At 44.7% G+C, this 12011-nt stretch overlaps 1 protein-coding gene across 1 annotated transcript in view; it reads left to right on the top strand.

Moving 5' to 3' along the window:
- Positions 1-11455, top strand: part of ARID5B (AT rich interactive domain 5B (MRF1-like)) — a gene marked incomplete at its 5' end in the record, with an annotated part of 36301 nt that extends 24846 nt beyond the window's left edge. Inside the window, 2 exons of the mRNA XM_010159431.1 lie at positions 4983-5181; positions 9087-11455. Coding sequence (XP_010157733.1) covers positions 4983-5181; positions 9087-11237 — 2350 coding nt within the window. The remainder of the gene's footprint in view (positions 1-4982; positions 5182-9086) is intronic.
- Positions 11456-12011: the final 556 nt, after the last annotated feature.

The raw sequence follows: 12011 nt of genomic DNA, 5'->3' as shown, positions 1-12011 counted from the left end.
TTAAAACCGTTGAATGTCTTTCCACTGAGTTGCTAGGGAATGAAAATCGGTTTCCTCTCACAGAGGTTCTCTCACTTGTCCCAGCCTTGTGCTCAGACACTCTGGCTGCAGGGGGTGCAGGCAGCTCTGCCCAGCTGCTCTGAGGACCTGTTGAACCAGATGGTTGCCCCATTGAACCAGGCATACCAGCCGTCTGTCCCCCAGCCCCAGTAGTGCCTTCAGAGGAAGGAGCAAAAGCCCCTCTGGCATAAAGTGCCCAGGAGGAAAGTATTTTCCAAACTTCTACCAATAAAGAGATTTATTGCCTGTCCCTTTTCAGTGTGTTTGAACCTCTAGGGGCTTAATGTTCTCATGATTTACATTAGCATCTAATCCTTGCGTAATCTTACTAATCCCTTGGCCCCAAGATACCCATTGGCAGTGAGTTCCACAGGTTAACTGGTTGATGGATTCCTTTGGTGGAGCAGATGTAAATCCTTTTCCATTGCCATTGCAATCAACCTCCTTAATTTTCTGGCCAAGCATGGGAATGGGGCAGCATGTCCCAAGGAATGGGCTTTGGTATTTTAAGTCCTTCCAAGATTATTCTTGTGGCTTCAGAGGTTCCGTTGTGCGCTGTTTTGTGTTGGGCTTGGCGCCCTTGAGAAAGCAAGATGATGTCAATGGGAGATGTGCTGGAATATTTTATTCTGCCAGAAAGAAAACAAAAATAAACACTGAAACAAGCGAGATAAAAAATATTGTCAGGGTTGTGCTGAAGTGCCTCCTTCCCTCCTTCACCCTGGGGCATATGGTTCCTCCCCGGCCCGAGAGCTCCATCATATCCATACACAGTGGGGAGAATTAAAGAGGAAACTGGCAGCCTTAACATTTAATTTCCTTCCTCTTTCTGGGCTGGTCAGATCCTTTGCATTATTGTAACTACTCTTTTTTTATCATGTCTATAAATAGATGTGCTCTCATGTGTCCCACGAAGCAGAGTCGGGCCAAAAAAGTCATTCATTCTGCATAATCAATACATGGAAATGTAGTGGTTACTGGCTCAGATGGAATCTTATATTGTTAGTTCTGTAGCTGGGGAAAAAAATGTTGACTAATAAAGATTAAGGGCTTTTTTTTTCATTTTATGAAATGCTAATGATGAAGACGTGTTTGATATACTGTGAAATACATTTCTCTAATGTGAAGTTTCTGCTTTTTGTTGGGAAGGAGATTCAGTCCCCGGAGGATTTTAGAATTTGTAAATATAAAATTATCTGCTTCAGTGTTTTTTAAAAAAAGGTTGGCAGAAAGCCAGATTACTTACATTACTGTAATAGATTTGCTGACCTCTGACATCTGCTGCAGAGAAGTACATTGAATTTTTCATAATATCAGATGATGCAGATCTAAAAACTCCGTACACTCTGCACCATTATTTAATTCAGGACTTAGTAAAGCAAAATCTTTTTTTGAGTAGCAGTTTATATGTGATTAAACTTAATATTGCCGATCATAATAAATCAGGATTAGTATAGTACTGATTTGTTGATCTAACTTGTATTGATTTTAAGTTGTCTTTATTTAAAAAAAAAAAAAAAAGGACTGGCTTTTCACAGTGACTGAATTTAATAAGAAGCCCTGTGATAGCAAAGACTCCCCTACTGTTTCTGCTCTTGGCTGGAAAATGTTATTCTTGTATTATTCCAGGAAAGGAAAAAAAAAAAACCCTCATGCTGCTAGAAATCTGCTGCCTGTGGAAAGATTTTTTAATACACTAGTGCTTACATATTCTATTTATGTTAATTGACTTATAAATAATACATTTTATTAATCTTAATATTGAAATCTTGATCATGATAAAGACCCCTTTTATTTGGTCTCCTCACAGGCTTTACAAGTAAATAGTCTTTAGACCACAAAATATTCCCCCCTTTTCCTTTTTTATGAATACTTTGATACTTCCCCCCCCACCGGGAAATACAGCCACAGTTCAAAGCGACTGAAAACGTGGTGGTTGTTTCCAAAGTGCAGTACATCCGAGGTATCGGGCTCCGTTTTTTCGGGACGTCGTCTTTACCTCTCCATGCGCAAAGATTGATTAAATCTTACCTGCGCTGCAAATATTTGACCAAAAAAAAAAAAAAACGTCTTGTGTCGGTTTCAGACATGTCACATTCTGCTAAACTATTTGGCTAACAGCAGATCGCATTCTTCCTGTGTTGGGCAATATTGACCTTAAATTGGCTAAGCCGGCTGCTTTCATGGCATGTGAGCCGGCTGCTTACATGTTCTGAGAGCTGTATTAGCTTTATTACTCCTGCGCTATAAAAACTTCTAATAATCAAATGATAAGATCATATCCTGTGGGTAATTGTGTTGTACCATGACAGGGTAACTGAAAAAACATTCAGTGAAAATTGCAACCAACGGAAATCTCGACGTGAAGCGGCAATTGTTGGCGTTGCTCGACTCGGTGCTGCTCCCCGGGGTCTCGCAGCCCGCGTTCCTGCCCGCCTCCTCTCCAGCTGCCCCCCGACGCCCCCAAAAGCCACCTCGGCGGCGGCAGGGAACGGCAGCCTGCCGGCCCTCCTCAAACGAGGAGGGGAAAATCCTAGAACAAGCCATCCTTGTGTTTTGATTCAGTTTTACCTTAGTCATGCCGCCTCCCCGATACACGAAACATTTAATTCCAGATTTCCTGCCGCTGGCTCCGCGCCTTTGACCGGCTATGTGAAATGTATTTTTACTGCTGTCGGACTGCCAACTGCTGAGCTCAGTGAAAAATAACTAAAATGAAAACCTTGTACTCCCACATGAACCCTTCAGATCAGAAAAGGAAATTTAAGCCACGATTACTAATTAGCACCAAAGCTAATGAGTTCTGGTGAGGTGCAGCGGGAGGAGGAGTTGGCGTCACGCGTTACCCTACAAGGCTCGGTGGAGAGCACGCGAGCGGTGATTAATCGTGGCGACCAGGGCCCTGCTTTCATCCCGGCTGTAGCACCGGGGTTAATCGCGTGGCATCTTCCACGGAAAGGCCCGCTTGTGGGCCGGGAGCGTCTCGGTCTCCCATGGGGTGCCGGACAGTGTCTGAAACCTTTACAGGGGGAACATGTCGATTTTTAATGGGTGACGCGTTCCCGTGGAAACAAAACAAAGTCAAACACTCCCCTCGCAGTGCTAGCAATTACAGTATGTGTTTTTATTAAAAGCGATTTTAAATATTTAACACATGGCAGAGCGGCCTCGACGTTGCCCTGCGTGAAACCCAACCTTGCCTCTAGTGGAGTCCAGAGCGCTTTGTGCAGTGCGGGAAGGAATTCGGTGTTTTCACCCATATTTGCGCTTTGCGAATGAAATGTAGCAGCCTCAAGTATGAACAAGATTATTTTTTTTCTTATTCTGCTTAGTTATGCTTTTTATTATATAAACATTAACTGTAATATTACAGTGGGAAGCAGGTATTTGGCAACTACGTATTATTTTGCTAAGTTTGCATAGAGGGAGCAGTTTCCAGTTTTAGCAGCTGTAACATGTTTAAACTCAGTTTGTAATGGGATCTGAAGATGAATATTCCCTGTGGGCTCTGCTTAGCTTCATTACTGGAGCCCTGCCAAATTCAGGGCTAGAAAGTATTATTCACGCCTCTTTGCACATACCATGTCAGAGCATGCTCAGTTAATGAATTTTGTTTCTAATATAGCATAAATTAGGTTTATATTTTAACATAATTTATGTTGTATTTTATTAAAATGTAAAATATTATGATCACGAGCAATCTAATTTCTGCTCTCTTAAGCCCAAACTGTGTTTGAACATCTAAGTATGTAAATCAAAATTGCATGCTTAGAAACTGATTCTAGGATAACAAACGAATATCTGAACCAAAGAGGTTTCTGCCTTGGAGTCTTAGATTAAAGATAATTAAGGATTCCTGGTATTTGAACAGATTTATGTTGTTTATAAGCAAAGTACATTTTCTTCATAGAGTCAACTCGCCTTTTTTTTAAAAAAAAAACAAATTATGTTTGCTGTATTAAAGTTCATATTTTTAAAGTCTGAGTCTTATATTAATCCCACAGTGAGTCATTAATCATGCCAAATGCATTATAAAAACTTTAATCACTGAAGTTGAAACTGAGATTGTAATGCAATCCATCCCTTTTAATTATATCAGTTATTTTTCCTTTCAGATCAAGAATTGCAAAGGGAAAACAGATAGATTGAAACTCGGTGTGTTTGATGCTTTTGGGGGAGGATATTTTTTGTTGTTGTTTCTTCCTTGCTGTTGTTTTTAAAGCGATTTCGTGCACTTTGTGGAGGACAGTTCCACAGTGAAAAATTCCTGCGCCTTTAACTCTTTTCCTCCCTCCTTCCTTAAAAAAGACTGGCTGGCGAAGGCAGGGAGCACAGTGACTGTCACTGGGAGGGTGCGCCACAGGGGTGGCAGTGGGCTGGTGGGCTGCAGCGTGCCGGGGGCTGTGCCCACTGCCTTAGGTTTCCTGCAGCCCTGCTCCCTCTCTGCCGAGTTCCTGGCACTCGCCCTTGTGCTCAGGGGAACCACCAGCCTGGAAATTGTGTGGCTGTTATCAAGTTGGCTGTGGCTTTGTAGGTGTTTTCCTGGGGTTTGCTGCACGGTTTTAAGGGTAGGGAAGGAAAATAAAACTAAATGGTGGATTCTTTTTTTCTTTGTTTAAATCGGTCTAAAATGTGATGGCTCATATCCTCATCTGGTACAAATTGGTGTAGCCGCACAAACCTCTGCAGCGTTACTGACAACTGATCCCTACCAGCTCTAACTCCACTGAATTTATGCCACTTGATAATCTTGCCAAATAAATTGATTTATCATACTTGGGTTTATAGATGTAAAGTTTACACTGTTGCTTTTATGGCATGGAAGAAAATGGATTTATTAAGTAAACTGCTCGTGGTAGATACATTCTGTTCTTTGCTAGAATGGCAAAACCTGATCAATTATTTGTTCCTTAATCCCCTAGATTAATCCTGCCATATGAAAGATTTATTAAAGGAGAAGAAGATAAGCCACTGCCTCCAGTGAAACCTCGAAAACAGGATAACAGTTCCCAGGAGGGTGAAACGAAAACAAAAGTGTCTGGAACAAAACGCATCAAAAATGAAAACCAAAAGAGCAAGAAGGAGAAAGATAATGCGCAGAAACCCCAAGATGCATCTGAGGTTGGTTGCTTTCCTGCTTTTCAACTTTTCAATTAAAAATGTACAGCTTTAATTGTGTGAAATCCAAAGATAAAATATGTCATTTAGACCAGAGAGTTCCAACCAGTTGGCCTTTTGAGTGTGCTCGGTAATGGAAATTCAGTTGTGGTGGTACTGTCCGCGTTGGGATTTTGCTGGGCTACAAACACCAACCGGCTAGCTCCCTACTGCAGAGCAGCGATGGCAGAAGACCAAGCGCTGGATGTAACGAGTACCATTTCTGCTCATTGTGTTATACAGTGGTCACCACTAAAAGATCAGCAACTGCCAAAAGGAAACCACACAACTACCACAGTTATTTCCTAATCTAAGTATAGGATGCAGGAGCCTCTAATGCTGTTGATAATACTGTGGTAACTGTTGGACACAGCTGATTTTTATAATGGTAACCTCTGGATCAGCCCTTCTGTGCTCAGATGTATGCACATCTGTCAAAAAAACGTATCATTCCCCAGGATTTTTTATCGTGTTGTACTAAATTTCTCTTTGGAGTAAGAGGTCAGATTTCGAGGGAACCACCTTCCAAGCCCTAACCGAGACCAACTTCCCTCTCACATGCCACAGATGGTTTTCAGCTGAGATATACAGGTTCCTAGTCACCTGCTTCATATGGGCAGGCCTGGGTTTCCACAGAGAGCCACATTACCTGCAGATGGGACAGCCCTCGTGGAAGAGATTTTATGTTCACAGCCTGGGGTAAGATGGATCAGTAGAATTCACATTTGTCTGCAAATAAGGGTAAATTTCACGTGGTGCTAAGTGGTATAAAATCATTGGAGTTTTTGCCCCGCTGTTACTTGAGCGCTTTCTTTTGCACATCCTGCCCACTCGCTCCTGTGCCCTGCTTGCGCCCCGTGCGAGCGAGGCGAGGCGGTGACGCTCCTCGCGCACAACCCCTACACAAGGCATTGCTTTTCCTGTCTCAGTCTGCCAGATCACAGCACTCTTCAAGGCGTTGCAGTGAAAGTAAGTATTTAAAGAATGTCGAAACACATGATGTGCCTGGCAGACTATGGCTGCTCCTTTGACTTCGCTGCCGTCTGGCAGGTACTTAAGTCCTGTTTCTAAACCAGTTTGGAAATGGGTATTGAGTCAGCCACCAACCATCCTCCTCATTGTTGAAAAAAACAATGCAGGACCAGTAAATACGGACGCCTCTGAGACTTTGTGTACCCAGTTTTGTGTACAGAAAGATTTTATTTTCATGTCCCACTACCTACTAAGTTGTGCTTCTAAGGACAATTTTACCTCCCATCCAAGCCAGAATTTGTGGTTTAAATTGCCTTGATCAATAGTACCTTTAGTATGTGATGTAAGAGCACTGCCCAGAGAGGGAAGGGTTTTTTGTTTTCCCTGGCACTGCAGTTTTAAAGCAGGGAGCCCTGTTGGGGGAAAACCTCTCCACTTCTGAAGAAAAATACGTAGAGAGGAGAGTGAGGACAGACCTGCTTCGGTCCCTGGAAGTCTGCAACACAAATTGCCCAAAGCAAGGAGATGCAAAGTGAAGGCTTGTGCTCCCTTCCACTGTCATCCCTTCGTGCCTGGTTATTTATGGAGCGGTCTTGGATCAGCAAGATACGTTGCACACTATCCATACTGCCACTGCTAAGCACAGCATAACAAGTCCGCACCGGAGCGTCAGCCTTAACTTTGAATTTCCTTGCTTTTGTTGTTCCCTATCTCGAACTTCCTGCTGCTTAAACTGCAGTTATTTTTGTGTGATTTGCAGGAAGAGTTCCTAAGCGGCACATATCAGAAATGTAGGGAGCTAGATGAGACAATAAAAACATACAATTATGGCAGTTTCCTATTTTAAAATGGTACCTTTTCTAGCAGAAATAATGTCTCCTCCCTGACTGGGATGGAAGACATGTCCTGCCCCTGTTTAACCAGGGTGGGTGATGAAGGACCTCAGCCTTCATGCGGGTCACCGTATGGGTAGGTGGTCACACAAAGCCTGAGCAGCGAAGGGGCATGCAGGGATGACGTTTCCACCCAGGGTGGGTGCAGAGCTCATCCGTTCTCTGCCACAGGGACAGCTCCATGCCCAGGACGTGGCCCTTATAGGGCCAGCAGAAAGGAGACATTCAGCTCCTCTGGGTGAAGCGAAATGCAGGTCTGCTGGAGGCAGGCAGAAGGTTGCATGTGCCTCTCACCCCAGCCATCCCCCAGCAGTGGAGCCCCATGCCAGGCTCCGCATTTGGGTGCAGTCCTCATTCGAGCTCAGGGAGCCTCAGTAGCCTCACACGTCGATGTGTAGGCACATCCCCCACCAGGCCACCGCTTAAACCTTTGCCGCCTGTGGCCCGAGTGAGCTGTAAAAGCATAACCAAGTTACAAACATGGGGTCCTCGCAATTGCATCTTCAACTCATACACCGTAAGAAGAATGCAGGGAGAGAATATAACTTTTAATTTATTAGGGTTGCGTTTGCTTTTGTGCTCTTCGCTGTTTTCCTGCCGTCACAATGACATTGTCAATGCAACGAGATACCAGACAAAATGCTATTAGCCTTAGACTGCACGTTTCCTCACAATAGCTGAAACTTCAATCAAAATGTTGCTTAACAGAAACAAAGAGCAGAATGTACAGTTATTGAATATGATTTCTGGGAGTTTTTCTCCTCCTTGGTTTGCTCATCTGTCTGGTATTTTCCTGTAATTTTATAAGCTCAAGAGACTAGCGATGGTACTTTGTAAAGGACCTAATGATGGTATTTGGCTGCAAAAGGCAGCTATGAGTTTAAAAAGAAGTTAGGATGACTAACAGACACTGTAACTAATAGGCCAACCAAACAGACAGGAATATTTAAAAGCAGCTGTGAAGAAATAAATCTCCAAGAGGGTTAGATTCGTTAGGACCTTCTCCGATCTGCTCCTACGGTGGACCGTAAAGCAGCATTTAGATAATAACTTTCTCGATGCATCTTATCTTTACAACGAAGAAAGAAAGAAAACAATAATAATAAAGGACTCACACAATGCTGCTGTTTTATGACTGTCTTCTACCACGACATGTCAGAGGAGAGTGACAGCAGTTTTGAAAAGGGCTGTCAGTCAGCTGGATCGCAGATGGGCCGCTCTGGTGACCTCTGCGGGTCACAGTTCAGCCGGCTACATAATGGGATGAATAGCGTGAATTGTGCACACAAGCTTTATTAATGGGGGAGCAGAAAGAGCTGCGGTCCCATTGACGATAACCCATAAAAGCCATGTTTATAATAGCGGGCACACACACTTACTGAATGTTGACAACTTCATTTTAATCCGTTAATAAAAAAATGTGTGTCCTAGTTAAGCTGTGGCAGTGATTTGCTGCCTACAATAGGGATTCCTAGTATGCCATTTCTGTCATTTTCACACTTTAATGCAGAACTGGGTGTGAATGATCTCCTCTGTGATCACTGAATTTTAAGATAGCTACGCCGGAGAGACTTTATGTAAGAAAAAATATGGGAATCGTGTCATTTTCGTAGGTGAAGTTGGCTAGAGGGAGACATTTCTATAGCCTTATCGTTTGTGTTATGAAATCTGCTCTCCTGCATTTGTCTAATTAATTTTCAAAGAGTATAACCTCAGCGCTTAGCTATCTGGCCAAGGCACCGGTGCCTCCTGTCAGGTGACAAACATCTGCAGTTTTGAAATGCTTTACTGGGACCCTGGCAGGGGTGGTGTATTTCTCCGTATTTCCGGGAGGTGCGTCTCTTCGTTTGAGTCCTATACCTGGCGTGAGAGCTGTTATGTTCCAGCAAGGTGATTGACAAGTACTTCTCTAAAAGTAGCCAACCGTGTGCTGTGTATAATCTAATGAAGGGTCTGCCGAAACGCACCGCATTCTTACCACTGTCTGTTGAATCGTTTCATTAGGTTTCATCAGAACAAGAGAAGGATCAAGAATCAGCAGACCAGAAAACTTTTCCCGAACATCCTACAGTGGGAGAGATAAAACAACCCGTGCAAGGCCCTCCACCTCTTTTACCGGAGGCAGCTCGGCCACTGCCTCTGGAAAAGACAGACCTGACAGAAAACAGCACCAACAGTGAGAAAGCCAAGGAGGAGGTTCAGCACTCGTCCTCCTTCTCAAGTATATCTGTGCCCCCCGAAGAAGACACCGTGCTGGATGCCACCGTCACGAAACGATTACACCCCCCAGCAGATGCCCTGGAAGACACAAAGCCTGAGCAAAGGCTCCACAAAGGTTTTGCCGACAGCCTGGAAAGCGAACCTCCAGAAATGCCCTTCACGGCTTTCCCGGTCCAGCTGCCCACTCAGAGCGACATGGAAGATGACAAATTGCCAGAGATGGCCGATTACATCGCCAACTGCACGGTGAAAGTGGACCAGCTGGGAAACGAAGATATCCACAACGCACTCAAGCAAACACCCAAAGTACTGGTGGTGCAGAACTTCGACATGTTCAAGGAAAAGGAGCTGCCCGGGTCCATGAACGATGACTCCACTTTCAGCTACACGCCGCTGCTCTACTCCAAGGGTAATCCAGGCATCATGTCACCCCTGGCAAAGAAGAAGCTGCTGTCGCAGGTCAGCGGGGCAGCCCTGTCGTGTAGCTATCCTTACGGTTCTCCCCCACCTTTGATCAGCAAAAAGAAACTGAACAGCAGGGATGAACTGTCCTCCAGCATGTCGCAAGGCCCCCACGCCCCTAATTCTGATCCCGTAGCAATTAATAGGCCCTCAGTCATACAACATGTACAGAGTTTTAAGACCAAGGAAGAAAGGAAATCGATTAATGATATTTTTAAACATGACGTGCTAAGTAAACCGGATCCTCAGCGCTGTGATTTTTCAAAACATCACCTCAGTTCTCTTGCCGAGTCATACATACCGAAGACGGATATCCAGGACTGCAAAGATAAAATGAGTGAGAAAAGGGCACTGCAGCACTCCCATGTGCCCACTTTCTTGGCAGATTTTTATTCATCACCTCATCTGCACAGCCTTTATAGGCACACAGAACACCACCTTAATAATGAACAGACATCAAAGTACCTCCCCCGGGACATGTTCAGAGAGTCTGAAAATATTTCTACTTTTACTCAACACAAACACCAAGAAAAACTAAACTTAAATTATCGCCCATCTTTGCATCAGCAAGAAAAAAAGGCGGCAGTGGAGGCCTCTTCAGATGATCAGCCAACAGATTTGAGTCTTCCAAAGAGCATACACAAACAGACTGCAAAGGCTCCGGGCTCCAGCCTCTCCCACCCGTCCATGGCCCAGCAAGAAGGCAAAGGCATCTCCCCATTCCAGGCTGCGAGCAGCCAGGCAGTCAGCCTAGACTGTAACCCCAAAGCTTGCCGCGTCTCCCCCATGGCCATGACGGCCCCCAAAAAACACAGCGAGTTGCTCCACAGGTCTGGAAAGCAGCAGGCCCAGAGGCTGGAGAATCTGAGGAAGATGGAGGGGATGGTGCATCCTATTGTCAGCCGCAGAACGAGCCCTCAAAACGTAGGGGCTGCCCGGCCTTTAAAACGGAGCCTGGAGGATTTGGACAAAGTCATTTCTGAAAAAAAGATCCGAGCTGTCTCTCCTCTGCACTTACCAAAGGAGACCCCGGCGAAAGACAAGGTTCCCGACCCGGAGGGGGAAGGCAGCAAGCCCGTGCATGGTCTCCATTCTGGCAGCATGCTGGAAAGCCACAAGTTTCCCCTTTCGGCCCCCATCTTCCCAGGCTTGTATCCTGGGAGCCTGTGCACAGGGCTGAACAATCGCCTCCCGCCCGGGTATTCTCATCCCCTGCAGTACTTGAAAAATCAGACCGTGCTCTCCCCACTAATGCAACCTTTGGCTCTTCACTCCTTCATGGTGCAGAGACAATTCCTCACGTCCCCTGCAAACTCTCAGCAACTGTACAGACACTTAGCTGCGGCAACACCTGTAGGAAGTTCCTACGGTGACCTTTTGCATAACAGCATTTATCCTTTAGCTGCTATAAACCCTCAAGCTGCGTTCCCACCTTCCCAGCTATCCTCTGTACATCCCAGCACAAAACTGTAAATCCCCTCGCTCACAAAAAAAAAAAGGTCTGAGGAGAAAAGTTAGCGACATTCCTCCCCCTGTGGTGATGTCTCACAGATGTAGCGATCTGTATTTTTGTCAACCAGGATGCAGTCGTATCCCGCCTAGAGGAGCGTTTCTGAGTTCGATGGAGATGGGACTGCTTCTTAAATTCTGGCTCTCACGTCAGCCCCCTCACCCCTTATCCCTGCCCCTGCGAAAAAGAAAACCAAACAACAACAGAAAAAAATAGAAAAAAAGAAAAACAAAAATAAAAAAAAGGAAAGAAAGGAAAAATCATTGGATTTGCATACGTGTTCTTTGAAAGGACTTGTGTATGGTAAGAGCAGATGTTCAAAGGGAGCCGTGGAAATGCAGGCCCAGTCCTGAGCTCACTGAAATCCCGGGTGAGGGCTGCGTTGGCCTTTCACTGAGCCGAGGACAAGAGGCCGCGCGTTGTTGCAAACGAGTCGAGGACTCGGGATGAACCTGGAAAGGAGAAGCGGGCTGAGAATCCGTACAATCAGTGGATGTGCTTTTTCTGGGTAACTTTTCCTGACTTTTAAAGATTCAATCAATGCAATGTATAGTAAAACGGCAATAGATTTTTCATTCTAACACTATTAGAACAGAAGGGTAAACACTGTTTAATTTGACTGTACATATCCACTGCGTAAACTACCAGTGTCACATTTGGTCACAGTAATTTATATAGTTTTGTTTGTCCAGTATATTCTGTGCTCTTTATGTTTGGTTTTTTTTTTTTGTTTTGGG

This window comes from Eurypyga helias, unplaced genomic scaffold (genome assembly GCF_000690775.1).
Source record: "Eurypyga helias isolate BGI_N326 unplaced genomic scaffold, ASM69077v1 scaffold30609, whole genome shotgun sequence".
NCBI classification, from domain to species: Eukaryota; Metazoa; Chordata; class Aves; order Eurypygiformes; family Eurypygidae; genus Eurypyga; species Eurypyga helias.
The sequence above is the reverse complement of the archived record's forward strand: the minus strand, read 5'-3'. Positions and strand labels throughout refer to the sequence as shown.